General features: G+C 42.5%; 1 protein-coding gene and 1 pseudogene across 1 annotated transcript; both read left to right on the top strand.

Annotated features, from left to right (window-relative positions):
* The first annotated feature begins 7,819 nt into the window (after positions 1-7,819).
* On the top strand, positions 7,820-8,782 carry LOC123796639 (olfactory receptor 7A17-like). The gene has a single exon (XM_045804163.2). The coding sequence runs from the start codon at positions 7,850-7,852 to the stop codon at positions 8,780-8,782; it is 933 nt and encodes a 310-aa protein (XP_045660119.2). The 5' UTR covers positions 7,820-7,849.
* An 8,670-nt stretch (positions 8,783-17,452) lies between these two features.
* On the top strand, positions 17,453-18,385 carry LOC123796636 (olfactory receptor-like protein OLF4; annotated as a pseudogene).
* The last annotated feature ends 4,267 nt before the right edge of the window (positions 18,386-22,652 follow it).

Raw genomic sequence — 22,652 nt, 5'->3', positions numbered from 1 at the left:
ATCAACATGACGTAAAAGGATGCAGAAATATAGACACAGAGATGTAAGTTTCAATGAGTGACCTTAATTTTGATCACGAGCTCCTTTCCTATGTCACTGTCTCAAAGGTCCCATAGTCAGATGCCACGAGGAACTCACTGCACCAGCTGATGGGACAGAATATCTCCAAATCAAATTAAAATTTCCTTTCTACCTACTGTGAGTTTCAACTTAAAATGCCCATTCCCCAGGGAAGCTGATGAATGAATTGAGAAGATTACACTCAGTTTTCTCACGTAATGTTATTGACTTTGTCCATATGAGATTCCTCCGGCTGCTGTAAAGTATCCCCACACTGGTTTCCTAAAACAAACACACATGTGCTCTTACAGTTCCGGAGTCAGAAGCTCGGAAGGAGTCCCATCGGGCTAATAGCAACATGTCTGCAGGGCTGAGTTCCTTCTAGAGGCTCGGGAGAGAATCTGTTTGCTTTCCAATTCCAGTCTTTATTGCTGGCCCCTGATTCCTGGGCTCCTGGCTCTTCCTCCACCTTCAGAGCCTACAAGGCAGCATTTTGAATGTCTCTCCAACACCAACTCCTTTGTCTCCCTCATCAACATTTGGAGAACCTTCGTGATTACCTTCCTCCCACCCAGACAATCAAAGCTTATCTTTTTATCTTGATGGCAGCTAATTAGCAGCCCTGTTCAATCTGCTGCCTTAATTTCCTTATGCTCTACAAAATAACATTTTCGTAAGTACTCATTAGGATGTGCACATATTTGGGAGACCCTTCTTCTCTCTTCTAAAAATCTTTTTAAAAAAAATTTTATTTAAATTCAATTAACATATCATGTATTATTAGTTTCAGAGGAAGAGGTCAGTGTTTCATCAGTCTTATAATAACACCCAGTGCTCATTACATCACATGCCCTCCTTAATGCCCATCACACAGTTACCCCATTCTCCTCACCCCTCTCCCCTCTAGCAACCCTCAGTTTGTTTCCTATGATTAAGAATCTCTTATGGTTTGTCTCCCTCTCTGATTTCATCTTCTTTTATTTTCTCCTCTCTTCCCCTATGATCCTCTCTTTTGTTTCTTAAATTCCACATATGAGTGAGTTCATATGATAGTTGTCTTTCTCTGATTAACTTATTTTGTTTAGCATAACACATCTTCTTTATCCATTTATCTGTCAATGGACATCTGGGCCCTTTGCATAGTTTGGTTATTGTGGACGCTGCTGCTATAAACATTGGGGTGCAGGTGCCCTTTGGATCACTATGTTTGTATCCTTTGGGGTAAATACCCAGTAGTGCAATTGCTGGGTCATAGGGTAGCTCTATTTTTAACTCTTTGAGGAACCTCTGTATTGTTTTCCAGAGTGGCTGGACCAGCCTGCATTCTCACCAACAGTGGAAGAGGGTTCCCCTTCTCCACAACCTTGCCAACATTTGTTGCTTCCTGACTTGTTAACTTTAGTCATTGTGACCTGTGTGAGATGGTTTTGATTTGTATTTCCCTGATGTGGAGTATGTTTTCATGTGTCTGGTGGCCATTTGTATGTCTTCTTCGGAGAAATGTCTGTTCATGTCTTCTGCCCAGTTCTTGATTGGATTATTTGTTTTTTTGGGTGTTGAGTTTGAGAAGTTCTTTTTCAAAAGTCTTTTTCAGAAGTATATTGCTTTCAGGTGTACACATCATGATTTGAAGAGTTTATACATTATGCTCTGCTCACCCTAAGTGTAGCTACCATCTGTCCCCATACAACACTATTACAATGTATTGACTGTAGTCCTTATGATGTGACTTTTATTCCTGTGACCTATTCATTCCATAACTGAAAGCCTCTGTCTCCCATTGCTGTACTCCAGAAATTAATGTAACCTGTGTGTCAACTCTACTAGAAACTACATAATATATATAGAGAGAGATTGAACAAAAAATATAAATATATAAAATATATATTTAACAAAAAAAACGTGTTTTATGTCACTCTAGGGCCTGTATATAAAAGAAACATAGAATTTGCACAGCTTCTAGAATGAGTGAATACCCTTTTCCTTCAAAATTACATGCAATGGCAATTTTTGGTGCAGAAGACCTAAAACTACCTACGCTAACTAACGCAGGATCACAGCCTTGCTAAGCAAAGAGTGGTCCACAGACCAGGACCCGAACATCAACAGCAACTGCAAGCTTGCCATAAAGGCAGAATCTCTGGGCCACTCAGAACTGCAATCAGATTCTGCATTTGTAGCGGGATCTGTGTGGATTCATGGACACCTTGTAGACAATTTGAAGTTGGAGAAAAGCTGTTCTAGAAAAGGTTTTCTCACTTCTTCCCTTTGACACTTGGGAGAGCGTAATTCTATTTTTGGAGGCTCCTTTCTTGTGGATGTAGGTGTTCAGAGCATCAGACGTTACCAGACATCCTCAGGGGAAAATTCATTTCTGGTTGAACCACTGTCCTGGAGCTTGAGAACTAGAAGCATCCTGAGAGAATCACACTCAAGACCCACCACGTACTTGAACATGAACTTGGGGCAGATCACTAGATGCCACCAAGCGCCATTCCTACGCGGAGAATGGAGCTGGGAAATGTACTTCCACAGGGATAACACATTTGCAAAAATATAACCAATCTGCAAAAGGTGTTCAGTACAGGTGATGCTCGCACAAAGACCTAGTTATTTCATTTATAGCCAACAAACGTTTTATAATGAAGGACCAAATGACAGCTTTATACTTGCGATAAGGTAAGAAATTCTAATTGTAATGGCAAAAGAACCCCCCCTTTTTTTATTTCTTAAGTAGGCTTCACTCCCAGCTCAGAGCCCATCACAGGCTTGAACTCACAACTCTGAGATTAAGGGTTGGATGTTTAACACACTGAGCCACCCACTTGCCACTTGTAAGGGCAAAACTGCCTTGATGTCGATGTGTGTCGTGCCCAACATTTATTATCAAGAATCTGAAACCAATTGCCAGCAAAAAGATGAACAAAAGTCCAAATGGCTGCACCAATGCTTCAGCAAAGCTCAATTTTAAAGTAGCCCTTTCTCCACTTCCTTCTCAGCCTTTTGTTCTAAGAACCGGGACTACCCCAAAGACAGGACAAAGGAGGCTGGTAGCAAGTACCCAATTCCTGTCAAAACCAGCTAGATCCTGTATTTCCCTGTCAAACCCCAGCCCCTTCCTCCTGACTGGGCTTGCAGGTTTTGAAGGGTCTAGCCTGGGGCAGCCCCCTTTGCCTGGCAAAGCAGTAAAGCTAGTGTTCTTTATCCCAAAGTCTGCTTTCCCATTACACTTTGACTCTGACACTCGGGGGTCAGTATTCAATAACAAACCAGCTTCTCAAACTTATTAAAATAATAATAATAATATTAATAATAATAATAACAATAATAATAATAAAACCTGTCAGAGACAGCAGGGCTGGATCCCCACCACATGTCAATGCTTTGAAGATAAAGAGACTTAACCCAGGCAGGTTACTCTGGTTTAGACTTGGAGAAAATTATAACCTGGAGCAGAGATAAGATGCTAGGAGAGTTACGTACAAGGAAGGCAGCAAGTTCAGAGAAAGGGAGTAAAGAAAACAACCAGAATTTAAATAAAAGCTTAGAAAAAAAAAACCCTAGATTCACTACTTCTCTTTTTTTTTAGATTTTTATTTATTTATTTGAGAGAGAGAGTGGGAGCACACAAACAGGGGGTGCAGAAGAGGGAGCGGGAGAAGCAGGCTCCCCATGGAGCAAGGAGCCTGACATGGGGCTGGACCCCAGAACCCCAGGACCACGACCCAAGCCAAAGGCAGACACTCAATAGACTGAACCACCCAGGGGCCCCATCGATTCACTTCTTCCAAACGGGTCCCTTGGGAACAAAGATTCATTAGAGAAATTTCTTTGTGTGCAAAACAGGTTTCCACTTGGGAACCAGGCTGGAATCACGAGAAGGAAATTGGTCTAATGACCAGACACAGGGCGATGTAAATACCTCCTCGTCCCGAGTCCATCAGCCTGTGCAACCTTGAATGGGAAGGGCCATGCTTCTTGTCTGTTTGTCCCGAGTCCTAATTCTGGCTGGAGTCCAATGCTTCACTCCATCCTGCTGTCTCGGCTGAGGTCAGAGCTTTAGTCTCTGTCATCTGCTATCCAGAGAGGAATTCAGACTCTCACAAGGACACCTTCCTGTCACACACCCAGCCAGGTGAGTCCAACACCCCAGTGGACCATGGATGACAGGGTCAGAGAGAATGGAAGCCAAGAACATTGACCCATCACCACCTGAGGCCCAATTCCACCTAGCTCAGAGTGAGGGATCACTGTGTTTGTTTGCTTGATGAAGTAATTAATGTAATTATTCAGTACTGATACCAATTTCACAGAGTGAACTGCTACTCACCTTTTGAAGGTCTTTCATAATCTTTATGATTAAACTGCTATTATAGAGATGCTAGAAAATGTATGTTGAGATTCTTACACTGAATGTGTGGTTCTAATCGGGTGTGAGGTCGTCCCCCGGGGGGTCAGTGATCACTGGAACCAGCTTCGCCTGTCACACTGAGAGGGGTGCCTGGAGAGCCCCTGGGGTAAAGAGCATCAGTACTTGGAACACAGCTGTCTTCAGTTCTGCTTTCTCCCTTCTAACACCTACTTCCTGCAGCAAATTCAGAGGCACCCTTTGGGTGCTAGTTTAAAAGTTCTAGCCACAACAATGTAACAGCTCTGTCAGTTTGCACCCGAAAGCTGCTGGGTGATAGAATGTTTGTAGTTTTCTTAAACTATCCCTCAGTTTCAGTAAACTTCAGATATTTGATGACCATTCTGATCGCCTTTTCTATTCTATACCCATAGGTTATTCTCTTCTTATTTTTAAAACATGATCAGCATTTCCAATGATGTCCTCCGATCATTGCTTCTCAAATAATGTTTGGAACATACGTTGACCATAAAAGCTGTAAGTTTGATTTAAATATATCTACCTTCTTCTTTTTTTTATAATACAGTTCTCAGTAAGTGGGTAATACCATTTATCTTAATTCACAGGAGGCAGAAAAAAAATCCACAATGAATCGTTATTGTGGAAAGCTTCCAAAAAAGTGGAACGAAGAGTTTAATAAAACCCTATGCACCCATCATTCTTCTGCAAACAATTACCACCATATCCCAACGTTTATCCACCCACTTCTCCCCACTTCCACTGCAGGATTGTTTGGAAGCAAATTCAATGTATCTTAGCATTTCTTCCATAAACACTTCTGTTCCTATCTCCAAAAGGAAATCCATCATCTCGAAGAATAAAATGTGAAACGAATGGAAAAAAATATATATCTCTATATATCTATATATGTATCTATGTATATCTACTGTCTTTCTTCAGAGTTTCTTGGCTTATTTAAGTAGTGCTGCCCACCTGTAAGTTTTATATGCAGTTTTCTTCCTTTCTTTCTTTCTTTCTTTCTTTCTTTCTTTCTTTCTTTCTTTCTTTCTTTCTTCTCTTTCTTTCTTTCTTTCTTTCTTTCTTTCTTTCTTTCTTCCTTCCTTCCTTCCTTCCTTCCTTCCTTCCTTTCTTTCTTTCTTTCTTTCTTTCTTTCTTTCTTTCTTTCTTTCTTTCTTTCTTTCTTTTTTAGATTTTAAGTATTTATTAGAGAGAGAGAGCATGAGCAGGGGGAAGGGCAGGCAGAGGGAGAGGGAGAAGCAGACTCCCCCATGAGCAGGGAGCCAGATGCTGGGCTGGATCCCAGGACCCTGAGATCATGAACTGAGTGAAAGGCAGACCCTTAACTGACTGCGCCCCCCAGACGCCCTATATGCAGTTTTCTCGCTGTCCTAATACATGGTGTAGTTACACGGACACTGAGGTCATAATCCCTCTGGTTTTTGGTAGGATCTGAGGGAGGGGATTGATTCCATGTTCTTCCAGACAGATATCTCTTTATGCCTGCATTTATTTAGCAATTCAAACTTTCCCACCAAAATGAAATACAACCTTGCCATGTGGTAAGACTGACACCCAATTCCTGACTCATTTAACAAATAAAAAGTGAGCATCTAGGAACATTATATATGATATTCTTCTGTTTGTGTTCACCCACCTTTTGTCATATTGTGTACGCTTCCTTTGTGAAGTGTTAGTTTTCTCTTTGCTCATTTTTTCCCCCTTGGGTCTCTCATATGTAAGATTTTGATTTTATATATATATCACTTCTTTTGTCTTTTGGGTGAGTTTAATGTGTTCTCACGTTAGTTTTGCTGGGCGTCAGGGCATGTAAGCAGGGGTGCAATGCTTCCCGAAACAAGGGAGATGAGTCTTCCTCACAGTCTCTCAGGGATACCTGGCTTATTCCTCTCCCTCATTCATATTGTTCCCCCTTCTCCCTCACTCTTTGTCTTTCCACTTCTTAAACAGATTCTTTTTTTTAATGTTTGTGAAATACACAGCAGAAAATACCCATCCCAACATGGAGTTCCAAATCTATTTGTCCATGGGCAGAGTAAGAATTGGCGCTTCTGTGAACCATTTCTGCATTTTGTAGAGGAAGGACCACTGACCTGGCCTTCTTGGGTTGAATCCATTCCTGGCATCACCAGGATGGCGGGGCTGAGAAAGACAGGGGAATAACACAACCCAGGAGGCCATGGGGTCCTGTGTGTGTGTGACTGTAGAGTGTGAGCTGTCCCCACAAGAGGGAGCCAGGACTCATAAGTCCCAAGGTGACACAACACAGGGGCCAGAACTCGATCAAGAGAGGCCACAAGAAGGGCATCTTGTTCACCTCCTGGGATATCTTTGCAACACAATGAATGCAGTGGGAGACACAGTGTGGAAAAGGGAGTCCCTGTGCCTCAAGGGTTCAGAGGTAGCAGAGAGGCCACGTCCCTCCTCAGCATGTCTGACAGCATCTCTCCTCAGTCTCCCTCTGGCTCATTTCCCTGAAGCACTGGCTTTGCTTCTTTGACTTGAACATTGGAAACAAGTACCTGCCTCGGAGCCTTTGCAATGGCCATTCCCTCTGCGAGGCACACACTTCCACACAACAATGAAAATAGAATGTTCTATTTGATATCTGCTTTATCCCTATTTTCCTTTTCTTCCTAGCACCCCTCACCATCTACAAAAGTGTAATTCTCTTATCTGCTTATATGTTGTTTTTTTTTTTTTCCCATCACTGTAGGGACTTTTGTTCTCACGTAGCTGATGCTCATTGCTCATGTAGTGCCTGAAACACCATCAGCAGTCAATTTATATTCCTGAAATATATGAAGAATTTCTTAGTAAAGCTACAAAATACATAATTTCTTAGGGAAGAAGCTAATTAAAAAGAAAAATACCAGATGTGGCAGAGGAGATCCTCTAAAGGAGATCATATCCATATACAACTTATTAAAAATTATTTCAGAGAACATCTGGTTGGCTAGATCCAATGAGCGTCTGAGTCTTGATCTCAGCTAGGTTTTGTTTTTAAAGATTTTATTAATTTATTTGAGAGAGAGAACAAGAGACAGCAAGAGGCAAGGGCTGGAGAGGAAAAAGCAGACTCCCCGCTTAGCAGGGAGTCAGAAGCGGGGCTGGATCCCAGAACGCTGGGATAATGCCCAGAGCTGAAGGCAAAAGCTTGAGTAAGCCACCCAGGTGCGTCCAGCTCAGCTTTCCTCTAGGGTCCTGAGTACAAGCCCCACGTTGGGCTCCATGCCCAGCATGGAACCCACTTAAAAACAAAAACAATAAGCAATAAACAAAATACAAAGTATGTCTGGACTGCAAAATATAAAATATAGCATTTCAAATCTGTGAGTAATGCATGTTTGTCTGAATATCAGTCATGTTATTTCCCTCTTTTCCAGAAGACACATCTACCTTATGGAACCAAAAAATTATACACAAATTTCTGAATTTGTTCTTCTGGGATTTTCAGAGAAACCAGAACTGCAGCCCCTCATATTTGGGATTTTCCTCTCCACGTACCTGATCACTGTGTTTGGAAACCTGCTCATCATCTTGGCCATTAGCATGGACCCCAACCTCCACACTCCCATGTACTTCTTCCTGGCCAACCTGTCCTTTGTAGACATCTGCTTCACCTCCGCCGCCATCCCCAAGATGCTGTGGAACATCCAGACTCAGAGCAAAGTCATAACATATGCAGGCTGTGTCACACAGATTTATTTCCTCATACTCTTGGTCGTGTTGGACGTCTTTCTCCTGAGTGTGATGGCCTATGACCGTTTTGTGGCCATCTGCCACCCCCTACACTACACAGTCATCATGAACCCACGGCTCTGTGGACTGCTGGTTCTAGTGTCCTGGATCATCTGTGTCCTGAATTCCTTGTTACAAAGTTTAATGATGTTGAGACTTTCCTTCTGTTCACACTTCCAAATCCCCCACTTTTTCTGTGAACTCAATCAGATGATCCAACTTGCCTGTTCTGACACCTTTCTTAATAACTTGGTGATGTATTTTGCAGCTGTCCTGCTGTGTGGGGGTCCTTTTGCTGGGATCCTTTACTCTTATTCTAAGATAGTTTCTTCCATACGTAGAATATCATCTGCTCAGGGAAAGTATAAAGCATTTTCCACCTGTGCGTCTCACCTCTCCGTTGTCTCCTTATTTTACTGCACGATGCTCGGTGTGTACCTGAGCTCTGCTGCCACCCAGAGCTCCCATGCAAGTGCTGTGGCCTCGGTGATGTACACGGTGGTCACCCCCATGCTGAACCCCTTCATCTACAGCCTGAGGAATAGAGACATAAAGAGGGGTTTGAAAAGAATCATTGGGGTTCCAGTGATGTGAGGGCCAAGGGTCCTGGGGCTGAAGGAGTGTCCATGATCACAGGGCTCACAGCCTCAGAGCCAGGAACTGCTATTCTTTGATCAGACTCTGGACATAGATCTGATCCTTCTATTTATTTCCTGGATTTTCCATTTGTTTGAATTCAACAGTCTTCATATAGTGAAGTACTCACTTTTTAAGCCTCTGATGTTTCTGATATACAGACGGTATCCTCTTTCCCCATTTTCAAAGGGTCCCAACGTTTCTTCCAATTTTGTGTCACAACAGTCTTTAAATTTCTGTATCTTACACGGGACATGTTGGATTTCTTAAAAATAATTTCATTTCAAGTGACTTATACCATGTCAAGTAAATTTTCCCTAGCTTTTCTAAAATAATAATCATGACTTGTATGCTTCATATAGAAGAAAGTACACTTGGCCTCTGAGCCCCTCAAGAAACTTTATTGTAGAGGAAAATACAAAACCCAGTATTGACCTTGTGTCTGTCCATCTTCTTACATCTCTACCTTCATTCCTCTTCCTCATCACTGTTCCCTTTAAGTCTCAGGCTCCTGACAGAGATGCTCAGGCTAGTAAATCCTAGGCACCCCCTGCACCCTGTGCTTGTGGACATTCCCACAGATGCTTCCCTGACCAGAGCCTCTGCTGTGGCTGCACCAGCCCTTGGGTTCTCACTGTGACTGCAAGACAGGCCTCAGCAGCACCATCAGAGACTCTAACAAAACCAGGTCTACTCCTCACAGGTCCTGGAGGGGACAGGGGATCCCAAAGGCTTTTCCAGAGGTTTCAGAGGGGAGAGACACAGTGAGAGGGAGGGAGAGAGTGAGCTCCTCTGAGGGATCTGCCTTTATTAGGGTCCATGGCCAGAGTGGTGAAGGGTTTGTGGGTTTATCCCTTTGTAGAATTTTATATGACTAGAAATTGGGTGTTGAAGGGGAAAGGGGGGTCACTATGGTGTCCGTATGGAGGTGACCCAGGGCTTTCTGAAGAGGTACTTCATGGCTGGGACCGCCTGAGGGCTTGTCTGGTAATAGTGTCCCACACCTGGCAGTGTGCTTACTCAGCATGGCTGTCTTTGAAGTGGATGCCTCAGAAATCAAAAGCTTACTGTCGGGCACTTTCTCTACAATCATGCTGCTGTGTTTACGAACCAGTCCCCTGCTTTTATTCTGTGATTTGGTCAGTGTCCAGAAAGCCTACCAGAGTCTCTGGGAAGCACTGATTAGCAAACATCTCTCTCCCAGTGGCGTCTACATGGAAAGGCAAATTTGAATAAATTGATGAACCTGGTGTGTTCCTTGTGTCAGGGTGACTGTAAATAAGATGAAGCAACGTTTCAAAACACTCATTTTGTTACTACACAAATTGTGTTCCTTCCTTCCTCCCTTCCTTCCTTCCTTCCTTCCTTCCTTCCTTCCTTCCTTCCTTCCTTCCTTCCTGTCCTTCTTCTTGTTCTTGTTCTTTTTCTTCTTCTCCTTCTCCTTCTCTTCTTCTTTTTTCCATCATAGTTCATGCTGTGCATCTATTTATTGAAGCTGGAAGACGTGTGTCCACAACTGAGTAGGTTTATTTATTCGTTGAGATGAAGCATTGGTTCGTGCCTTGTATGTTCCATCACTGAATTATCTTCTTGTTTCTACTTTAAAACTTCCACTGCTACCTGCTAATAGGACTCTTCTGTTGGCACAGGAAATGACTCCCTTTTCCTGAGATTTGCCACAGATGCTAAGGGATGGTGAATGAACAGTATCAGCATCACTCATTTTTACCCCCTTCCTGCTCAGAAGTCTCTTCCACCTGTGTGATCAGAAGACACTTCACGGGAGAGCTGGCTGTCCTGCTGCTCGTGTGGTTCAGGGTCACCAGTTCTTCTGCACAAACATGCATGTCCTTCAAACTCCCCCAGTGACCCGGAAGGAGCCCACATGTAGTCACTTGTTCATAAAGCCATCAGAAATAGACGTGAGTAACAATGACCATGACTGGTCTCCTCATTTGTCAGGTCCTGTGCCACAGGTAAAGGCAGCACATGATCTAACTGCCTCAGGTCTGCTCACTTGGGTGATTGTGTCAGTTAGCTCTCACTGTGTAACAGGCTGTCCTTGCCAAATGGGATGTCATACTGATGTGTGGTTGTCAGGTGCAAAGGTTAAGAGAGAATTCTTGATCCATTTTATGATGCAAACTGGGCTTTTATTATAGGTCAGGAAGCATAGACAGAAAGAGTGGCATGGGACTGTGAGGATGACTGGTTATATATTTTTGAGTTAATGGAGGGAGGGGGTGCACATAATGGAAGTTTCTAAAGAATTTGTATATGTTGGACGTGAGGTTTACAAGACCTTAGAGGTCTGACTATTGTCAAGATAGGCTTCCTTTTAGTCTCTGATAAAGCATCAACATTGAGGCAGCCATGAGCTCCTGGAGGAGTGTCACACTCTGCGTGTCTCAGGGATTCATCAAGCAAGGGCTGTAGGTTGTAAGGAAATTTACTTCTATCTACATTTCTCTTGCCTTTGTTCTCCTCATCAGTAATCCCTTTATGATCAATTAGCGTTATTTCTGGGAGGCTTTTCTGATCTCTGCAGGGCTCCTCCTGGGTCTGGAGTCAGGAGTGAATCTGCATGTATTTCTAAGGCTCATTCATGGTGTTTACGTGGTTGTAGTGCTTCTCTGTACCAGTCAACTTATGGTCTTATTACTACATTTCCATATGTAAGTTATTCTTCTATTTGTGAATTAAATTAACTTATGTGAATTATTTGAATTTCATCCCACTGTTCCCACATCCATATAACTCTTGCTTTCCTTCCCTGATAGAAGAGTTCTCTCCCAAACCTCCAGTGGAGAGTCATTGTGCTCTAATCCTACTCTTTGCGTTGTACCAAATGTATTTTCCCACATAATTACATCATTGGAGAATAATGACACACAATAGCTGCATATTCAGAGTGCTCCATTGATGAATTAAGGAAGCATCACAAAAGTGAAGAGTACACAGTGCATGTTTCCATATATAAACCTTGTTAGAAACAAATGAAATGGGTGGACATTAATTTTTTGTTTCAAAGAGAACAGTCCAGCGTGGTTGTGTCTTCTCTATGTGTGTGTGTGCATGTTACACATTTTTCTTTCAAATAAGCACAGTCCCAACTTCTGTACACACACAGTCAATCTATTATTTTGTCTTTTGTGTTGAAAGGAATCCTGAGAGACAGTGGAGAGGATAGCACTGAAAAGGATGAATGGTTGATCAACATGAAATAAAAGGATGCAAAATATGGGCACAGAATTGCAAATTACACTGTGTGACTTTAACTTGATCATGAGTTCTTTTCCTATACCACTGCCTCAGAGGTCTCAGAGTCAGGCAACATTCACATTTATGCAACGATGAACTCATTGTACCAACTGATGGGGTAGAATATCTCTAAATCAAATTAAAATTTCTTTTCTACCTACTGTGGGTTTCAACTTAAAATCCCCATTCCCCATGGGAGCTGATGAATGAATTGAGAAGAGTATATTCAGTTCCCTCAAATAATGTTATTGACGATGTCCACATGAGATGCCTCTGGCTGCTGTAAAATATCCCCACACTACTTGCTTAAAACAAACACACATGTGCTCTTACAGTTCTGGAGTCAGAAGCTCGGAAGGAGTCCCATGTGGGGTTGAGCTCCTTCTAGAGGCTCAGGCGAGAAGCTGTATTCTTTCCAACTCCAGTCCCTCTGGCTGACCCCCTGATTCCTGGGCGCCTTGCTCTTCCTCCACCTTCAGAGCCAACAGGGTACCATTATGAATGTCTCTCAAACACCAACTCCTTTGCCTCCCTCGTCAAAATTTGGAGGACCGTTGTGACTACCTTAGGCCCACCTGGACATTCATAGCTAATCTCGGTTAGAGATTTGGTATGAGCATCTCTAATGTTAGCCGATAGCATCCCTGTTCAATCTGCAGTCTTATTCCTTCTTTGCTATAAGAAGTAACACATTGAAGGTCCTGGGGATTAAGATGTGGGCATATCTGGGAGGGCTTTCTTCTGCCTTCTTCAACGTCTTTTTCAGAAATGTATTATTTTGTGTCGCTCATAAAAGCAATACACATGGAATTTACACAGCCTCAGGAAGGAATGAATACACTGGTGAGGGAAACAAAGGCAAGGGAAATGTAGCTTAAATGAAATCTCCTTACAGCTTGCAGCCAACAGATGGATACCCAAAACATGCAGAGCATGACATTCCTCAAGGAACTCGTGGCTGCCTCAATGCCTAATGTTTTGTTTTATTAAAGACCAATGTCAACTTATCTAACAGCAGCAAGACCCTCAAGGTGCTGAAAGCCTTGCTTGCAAATTCCTGAGTGACTCACACAATCCCTACCATTCACTAACTTCAAAGTATGTAATCAGTCACTCCTCACAATCCCAGTGCAGCTCTTTCTGCCCACCGGCCCTGTCCCCATGCCATAATAAAATCTCCTTTTGTGCACTGTCAAACTTGCAAGAATTCTCTCTTGACCTTTGGGCTTGATGATCCCTCGTCAGACACTCTTCCTTCAAAATTCCACACAAAGACAGTATTTGGTGCAGAACACGTGAAACCACCTACAGCTATCTCTTCCACAGGAACACAGCCTTGCTCACTGAGGCATCGTCCACAGACCAGGACCCGCACATCAACATTCCCCGGGAGCTTGCCAGAGATGCAGACTCTCTGGGCCGCCCAGGACCTGTGATCAGATCCTGCATTTGCAGTGGGATCTGTGTGCACGCACAGGCACGCCGACGTTGGAGAGATGCTGGTCTAGATGGATCTCTCAGCGTTTACGGTTGGCATGTGTGACAGGATGATAATGTGGTGGGGGTGCTTTCCTTTGGATGGCAGGTGTTCAGCAGCATCCCGTCAGACACTAGACATCCCAGGAGGAAAATTCATTTCTGGTTGAGAACCACTGACTCAGAGCTTGAGAACTAGAAGCTCCTGACAGAATGACAACCAAGGCCACCAAATACTCGGATATTTAATATGAACAGAACCCAAGGCAGCGCCAAGCACAGTCCCTACAATGTAGAATGGAGTTCATAAATGTACGTCCTCAGGGATAAGATGCTTAGAAACATTAAATCAAGCAATCCATATGACACATGAATCTCACGCTGTATAGTACATAAAAAGGTCTCAACATGTCTGTTATAATTACTAACCATTTTATAATAAGGGAGTAAATGACAGCTCTTAACCTGTATAAAGTAAGAAATTCCTAATTGTAATGACCAACGTGTCTTGAAGCCAGTGTGTGTAGTGGCCAAGGTTTATTATCAGAAGAACCCCCTTCTCTGCTTTATTGAAAAGAAAAGTAGACCCTGTCTGGTGACAGCAGGGCTGGGCCCCACCACATGTCAACGCTTTGAAGATAAAAGCCCTAATCCAGGTGTGGCCCTTAGTCTTAGCCTTGGAGAAAATTATAACTCGCAGCTGAAATAAGGTGCTGGAGAATTCACACATCAGGAAGGGGGCAGGTTCAGGGAAAGGGAGTAAAAGAAACAAAAGAACTGGATTCAATTGACCTCTAACCCTGTCTTCTGGGGACCGAGATTGATTAGGCGAAACATCCTTTTTTCCCAGAGGACTTTTCCACTTGGGAATCATGTGCATAGACTCTGGAGTCACAAGAGGGAAATGTGCTCATGAGCAGACAGAGGAGCTCTAAACACCTCCTGGACCCCAGTCCATCAGCCTGTGCAACCTTGGACGGGAAGGGCTATGCTCCTTGTCTGTTTGTTCCGAGTCCTAATTCTGGCTGGGGGCCGATGCTTCACTCCTTCCTACTGTCTTGGTTGAAGTCAGAGCTTTAGTCTCTGTCATCTGCTGTCCAGGGAGGAATTCAGACTTCCACAAGGACACCTTCCTGTCACACACCCAGCCAGGTGAGTCCAACACCCCAGTGGAGCATGGATGACAGGGTCAGAGAGAATGGAAGCTAAGAACATTGACCCATCACCACCTGAGGCACAATTCCACCTAGGTCAGAGTGAGTGACCACTGTTTCTTTGCTTGATTAAATAATTAATGTATTTATTCAGTGCTAATACCAATTTCACAGAGTGACTGCTACTCACACTTTTGAAGGTCTTTCATATTCTTTATTATTAAACCGCTATTATAACGATGCTAGCAAAGTATGTTGAGATTGTTACACTGAATGTGTGGTTCTAATCGGGTGTGAGGTTGTCCCCCGGGGGATCACTGATCACTGTCTGGAACCAGCTTTGCTTGTCACACTGAGAGGGGTATGTGGGGGACAGGAATGTCTAAACACCCCAGAATGCACGGGACACCCCAGACCCCAGGGCAGGCTCTGGCCAGAATGTCCATGGAGCAGAGACAGAGAAGTCCTGGGGTGAAAAACATCAGTATTTGGAACACAGCTGCCTTCAGCTTCTGCCTTCACCCTTGTAACACTTACTTCCTGCAGCAAATTCACAGTAACCCCTTGGCTATCAGTTTACAAGTTCCATCCACAAAGAATGTAACATTGTTGCAGGGCTCTTGTCTCATGGAGTCTAAGAAGGGAAAGGAAAGAGCTATCAGGAATGGAAAGGGTTGTTTTTTTTTTTTTTTTTTAAAGATTTTATTTATTTGACAGGAGAGACAGCCAGTGAGAGAGGGAACACAAGCAGGGAGAGTGGGAGAGGACGAAGCAGGCTCCCAGTGGAGCAGGGAGCCTGATGTGGGGCTTAATCCCAGGACCCTGGGATCAGGCCATGAGCTGAAGGCAGTTGCTTAAGGACTGAGCCACCCAGGTGCCCAAGGAATGAAAGGGTTCTGAATGGGTTGCCACTGAGGGCTTTTATGGTTGTTCTTTTTTTTTTTTCTTTCTTTCTTTTCTTTTTACCTTTTAAACCTTTACATTTATTTCCATTGAAAAACATTGGAGGCAGCTGGCCTTGTGGTTGCTAACAGGAGTGTGACAAAATAAGTGGCTTTCAATGAAACTTACAATCTGGTTGAAGGGAAAGATAAGTATCTATTTGAAGCAAAATAGGAAACATGCCTCCAGGGAAGAATAAATTTTAATGAGGCTTCAAAGAGCTGGAAGGAGAGGAGGTCAAGTTTCAAGGAGCCTAAGATAAGGCTTGAAGGGGCTGTGCAGAGAGCATCACCTTGTGGCCAATTTTCAAAGGCCAGCTGTTCCCAGTCAAAGGAAGACAGAAGCTGAGGGTCCATGCAATGAGTGGGAAAATCAGGATGCTCTCCCTCATTTTCCCTGGCAATGTAGTTACAATCTCATTTCAGAAAGCAAAATGAAAACGAATCTGATGCATTTTTTTTAGGTCACTTCTTCCTAACGATCTCCAGTTTAAAGTATTTTATATGTTGTCTATATGGCCACTAACATTTAATAAAAATGTTTAACCTCATTAGTAAACAAAGAATTGAAAATTAGAATAGCAATACAATATCTGTTTGGGGCCTATTAAATTGATAAAGATTTTATTTTTAGTTTATTTTTTAAATTTAGATTCCATTAGCCAACATATAGTACATCATTCCTTTCAGACCTAGAGTTCAACAGTTCATCAGTTGCATATAACACCCAGTGCTCATCACATCACATGCCCTCCTTAATGCCCATCACCCAGTTACTCCATCCCCCCACCCACCTCCCCTCCAGCAACCTTCAGTTTGTTTCCTATGGCTCATGGTTGGCCTCCCTCTCTGATGTATGGAAACTGACCAGGGAACTTGGTACATTTCTTGTTAATATCATGGTGGATTTGAGAATATCATGTCTCTATTTAGAACAAACAGGGTGGACTTGTAACTATCTATTTAGAACAAACAGGGTAACTTGTAACTTGTAACTTATAACTCAGGTTTTCTTGTAAATATCATGTCTCTTTTTCCACATCTGAGATTTTTGTGAGACTGGTTATGCAGCCCCCTGGGTGACCCTAGTCTTGTGTCCCCTGTCTAACCCCGCCTGTCCCTTATCCAACAGCACTGTAAGTCTGTACTTGAGGCTGCTGGGTGAAACAGGCATTTCTTTTTTTTTTTTCTTAAACTATATCTAAGTTTTTTAAAAATGTTTTTTATTATGTTATGATGTACTATTATATAGTACCTCAGTTTTTTTATTATTATGTTATGTTAGTCACCCTATAGTACCTCATTAGATTTTGATGTGGTGTTCCATCATTAGTTTTTGATATCTCAGTTTTAGCAAACTTCATATTTGTGATGACCCCTTTTCTTCATACCACCTGCCCCCATTTGAAATGTTATTTAATTACCTTATTTATGAATGTATTCTTTCTCCATCATTGAGTGATGGGGACTTTTGTTCCTTAGCACCCTGTACTCCTTGCCTAGACAATGCCTAAATCATGGCCAACACTCACTGTATATTTCTGAAATTTGGAAGCATTTTTTAATTAAAATTATAGAACACATGGCCTTTTGGCAAAAAATGATTGGAACAAAAATGCCATCACTATGGTGGCACATGGGATTCCCTGAAGGGGACCAGAGGCATGCACAATGTATTAAAATGAATTTCTAGATTAGAAAGAAGAACGAGTAACATTTCAAATCTGTGAGTAATGCAAGTTTGTGTGAAAATCAGTCATGTTATTTCCCTCTTTCCCAGAAGTCACCTCCACCACATGGGACCGAGCAATGAAACACAAATTTCAAACTTTCTTCTTCTGGGATTTTCAGAGGGACCAGAACTGCAGCCCCTCATATTCGGGCTTTTCCTCTCCATGTACCTAATCACTGTGTTTGGAAACCTGCTCCTCATCCTGGCCGTCAGCTCAGACTCCCACCTCCACACCCCCATGTACTTCTTCCTGGCCAACCTGTCCTTTGTAGACATCTGCTTCACCTCCACCACTGTCCCCAAGATGCTGTGGAACAATCAGACTCAGAGCAAAGTCATAACCTATGCAGGATGAGTTACTCAGATTTATTTCCTCATACTCTTTGCCGTGTTGGACGTCTTTCTCCTGAGTGTGATGGCCTATGATCACTTTGTGGCCATCTGTCACCCCCTGCACTACACGGTCATCATGAACCCACGGCTGTGTGGACTGCTGGTTCTGGTGTCCTGGATCATGTGTGTCCTGAATTCCTTGTTACAAAGTTTAATGATGTTGCGGTTTTCGTTCTGTACCCACTTCCAAATCCCCCACTTTTTTTGTGAACTACATCAGATGATCCAACTTGCCTGTTCTGACACCTTTCTAAATAACTTGGTGATGTATTTTGCAGCTGTCTTGTTGGGTGGTGGTCCTTTTGCTGGGATCCTTTACTCTTATTCTAAGATAGTTTCCTCCATACTTGGGATCTCCTCAGCTCAGGGCAAGTATAAAGCATTTTCCACCTGTGCATCTCACCTCTCAGTTGTCTCCTTATTCTATTGTACATGCCTAGGAGTGTACCTTAGCTCTGCTGCTACCCAGAGCTCCCACGCAAGTGCAGTGGCCTCAGTGATGTACACGGTGGTCACCCCCATGCTGAACCCCTTCATCTACAGCCTGAGGAACAGAGACATAAAGAGGGCTCTGAAGGGAATCATTTGGCTTCCAGTGATGTAAGGGCCTATGTTCCTGGGGTAGAAGAAGTGCCCATGATTGCAGGACTCACAGCCTTAGAGTCAGGAACTGCTATTCGTTGATCAGGTTATGGAAGTAGAATTGGCTCCTTCTATTTATTCCCTAGAATTTCCACTTGTTTGAATTCAAATTCTGCATGCATTTAAGTAACTCACTTTATTTATCTTCTGCTCTGAGAAACTTCAATAGCAGCGTAATCATGAATTCTGTCCCCAAATATCAGTGCAAATGCCCAGAATGGGAAGAAGCAGGTTTTTATAATCTCTCAGTCCAGGTTGCTTTTATAAGTGTATCTGTTTGCTAAAACTGCATAAACAGCTATTCTGAAAACACGTGTCTTCATATGATGTCTTTATAATTGGATGAGATCGTCTGGTGGGGAGTTGTTCTGATGTATTGTGTTCTAATTAACCATCTCTACATTGTATTTCTAAAGCTCATCTGCTATGTTGTGCGGAGCTGTAGTTTGTTTCTTTCTTCAACTAGCACATGATATTTACCCCATTTAAATATGTAGGTTAATCTTACAATTTATGCAAAAATTAATTTACTAAATGTAAATTGCCTTATTGAATTTTGCTATTTCTATATCCTTATGTGCCACTTTGCCTTCTTTATGGTTATAATACATTTCTCCCACCCCTGTCAGGTGTGACAGCCACAGGTGCTTTTGATCCGATGTAAGTCATACACCTATTGCAGTTTACATACAATAAGCTACAGATATATTAAATGCACGAATTTCTGAATTAAGGGCACCATACTTGAATTAAGCATATATACTGTATGGGTTCATTTGTAAGAACTCAAGAAGATGCACTGGAAGTTTGATCTGCATTTTTATGTTATTGTTAAAAATGTAATTCACCTGGACATCTGTTTCCTTATTTCTGAAGGTAATGTGGAACTTGAAATGCATGTTGTGAGGAATAAATAAAGTGTTGAATACACTTTGTCATGTGCAAAGAAAACATTTGAGAGTGAGGAGTGTGTGTATGGACGTAAGTGTGTGCACTCATGCACATCTTTTAAATAAATATGCTCACACAAATGTGTGCAAACACACACACACTGGTTTATAATCCCATCTATTGTGCTGAAAGAAAACTTGAGAGAAATTTTCAGAATATTGAAATGAAAAAGAATGTTTGCATGAATGTGAAATAAGAAGAATCTAGAAATTTTGACACAAGTTAATTGAACATAATTAAAAAAAAAGATTTAAAGTAGAATGAGTAATCTAGGGTGGGGTGCCTGGGTGGCACTGTCCATTGAGTGCCAGACTCTATGTTTTGGCTCAGGTCATGATCTCGGGGTCATGGGATCCAACCTTCTGTCAAGCTCTGTGCTCAGTGTGGAGTCTGCTTGAGTTTCTCTCTCCCTGTCTCTTCCCCTCCCCTCCCCCTCAAATAAATAAATAAATCTTTAAAAAATTAGGGTGACTTAATTTTAATAATGAATTACTTTTCCTATCTTAATGCCTCAAAGGCCCAAAATCAGAACCAGGTTTACATTTATGCAGTGGGGAATTCTCTGTACCATCTAATGGGGACAAATCTCTCCAAATTGACTCCAATTTCTCTACTTAATGTGGGATTTCAGCACAAAATGCCTTGGCCCAAGGGAAGCTAACCGAATGATTTGAGAGGCCCAAACTCAGTTCCTGCAAACACTATCTTATTGGACAAATATCTGCATTAGATTCCTTTCACTGTTGTCACAAATATCCACACTCGTGTCTCAAAACAAATGATTCTCTGATGGGTTTAGAAATCAGTAGCATGAAAGGGGTCTCACTGGGCTAAAATAATTATGTGGGTTGTGACCCTTCTGGATGCTCCAGGGCAGAACGTCCCCTTTCCTGCTCCACTGTCCAGTGGCCCCCACATTCCTTGGCTCATGGCCTTTCCTCCACCTGCAAAACCAGCATAACAGTAGTTTCAAGTGTCTCTCTGACTGCACTCTTCTTCCTCCCTCTTCCACATTTAGAGGACCATTGTTATTGCACTGGTGCAATGTGGATAATCCAGGCTTATCTTCTTTTTAAATTTAAATTCAATTAACCAACATATAATACGTCACCAGTTTTTGATGTAACGTTCAATGATTCATTAGTTGCATATAACACCCAGTACTCATCACATCATGTGAGCTTCTTAATGCCCATCACCCAGTTACCCCATCCCCTCACACCCCTCTCCTCTGTAACCCTCAGTTTGTTTTCAGAGTCGGAAGTCTCTCACAGTTTGTCTCCCTCTCTGACTTCTTCCCATTCAGTTTATGTCCCTGTCCCTATGGTCCTCTGCACTATTCCTTATATTCCACATATGAGTGAAATAGTGGAAGAAGCCGAGATTTTCTTCAACTGATGAATGGATAAAGAAGATGTGGTTCATATATACAATGGAATATTACTCAGCCATCAGAAAGGATAAATACCTACCATTTACATTGACGTGGATGGAACTGGAGGCTATTATGCTAAGTGAAATGAGTCAGTCAGGCTTATCTTCTTATTGTAAGATAATGACCAGTAGTTTTATTCCTTCTGCTGTCTTAATTACCCTACTACGTAAGCTAATATTTTCAGATGTTATTCAGGATAACGTCTTTTGGAGGCCCTCCCGGGCCTGCTACAAAATCTTTTTTATAGATATTTTTCATATCACTCAATAGCTTTTCAATATAAAAAATTGAGCACATAATTTGTCACCACCAAAAGAGTGAGTGAAAAACTATTCTTTCAAAAACACGTTCAAGGAAGATTCCTGGTGGAGAAGACCTAACTACTACCTACACATGACTCTAACACAAGACCTCAGCTTTGCTCTGAAACTGTGCCCCCACAGACCAGGACCTGCAGCATCCACACTACCTGGGAGCTTATTAGAAATACAGAGTCACTGGGAGCACTGGACACCTAATGAATTAGAATTTGAAAATTTTCTTTAATTTAAATTCAATTAACTTAGTTTCCAATGTAGTGTTCAATGATTCATTAGTTCCCTATCACTTTAGTGATTTGTATGCACAATGAAGGTAGAGAAATTATGGCCTAGAGTCGTATTTCTCACCTTCTCACTGTTGATATTTGGGGCTGGATAGCAATTTGTGTTGGCTGCTATCTCATGGATTATAAACATTGGGCAGCATCCCTTTAGACATGGCCCAAGTATCCCCATGGGAAAAACCATGTCTGGTTGAAAATCACTGTGCCAGAGTTTGAGAACTGGTAGCATTGTGACAAAATTACAATCAAGGCTTCATCCAGTACTACATTTATAACAACGATAATATGAGTTATAACAAAAAACATCCATTTGGTCTTCATCTCCATTTCTGGCACAGAGCTTCTCAAGTTAGAATTTCCTAAGTGATAAGAGCTGTAAAGTTGTCTTTCATCAACTTAATGAAGTGACTTTGGAAAGCACCTAAGGAGTGGGGCTGCTTGCCAGGAGGACCAACCATATGGTTAAAGGACAGGAACTTTAGGTCCCACCCCCTGACTTCGTGGGATGGGAGAGGGGCTGGAGATGGAGTCTAATCACCAGTGACCAATGATTTAATCCTTCATGTCTTTTATGAAGCTTCCATGAAACCCATAAGGATGGTTCAGAATGCTTCCAGGTTGGTGGCATGACCTGGAGAAGACATGGAAGCTCCACGCCATTTCCCCATACCTTGTCCTATGCATGTCTTCCATCTGGCATCTTCCTGCCCCTAAGGCAGCACAGCTCAAGAGGGAAATCCTCAAGAAGCACACATAAACTTGAACATGTGCAAGCTTACCTACTGAGTCCATCATATGACCACCTAAGGTCAGACCTGAGGTGAGCACAAGGATTCTTGGTTGAGAAGGTGTAGAAACAACTCTCCCTGACTTAAACACTGAACCACAGCCTTAGTACTCAAAGACTGTTCCACAGACCAGGACTGATGGCATCAGTAGCATCTGGGAAATAGTTACAATTATAGGATCTCAGATCTTCAAATTAGAATCTGATATTGAACAGGATCCTCAAGCGATTCCTATGCACAGTAATGTTGGAGAAGTTCTGGGTCTAGATTAGTGTTCTCAGCCTCTCCACTGTTGACATCTGTGCTAGATAATTCTTTGTGGTGGGGGCCATCCTGTGCATTGTGGAATATGGGGCAACATCCCTGAGCTCAGCTCACTAGGGAGGTGCCAGTAGCAGATCCCTAGTTATGACAACCAGAGGTTTCTCCATATCTTGTCAAGTGCTGTCTG

This window comes from Ursus americanus, chromosome 14, assembly GCF_024610735.1.
Source record: "Ursus americanus isolate L20-20 chromosome 14, mUrsAme1.1.p, whole genome shotgun sequence".
NCBI classification, from domain to species: Eukaryota; Metazoa; Chordata; class Mammalia; order Carnivora; family Ursidae; genus Ursus; species Ursus americanus.
The sequence above is the reverse complement of the archived record's forward strand: the minus strand, read 5'-3'. Positions and strand labels throughout refer to the sequence as shown.

Excerpts from the sequence above, each read along its gene's own strand:
- LOC123796639 (XM_045804163.2), top strand. The coding sequence starts at position 7,850 with ATGGAACCAAAAAATTATACACAAATTTCTGAATTTGTTCTTCTGGGA.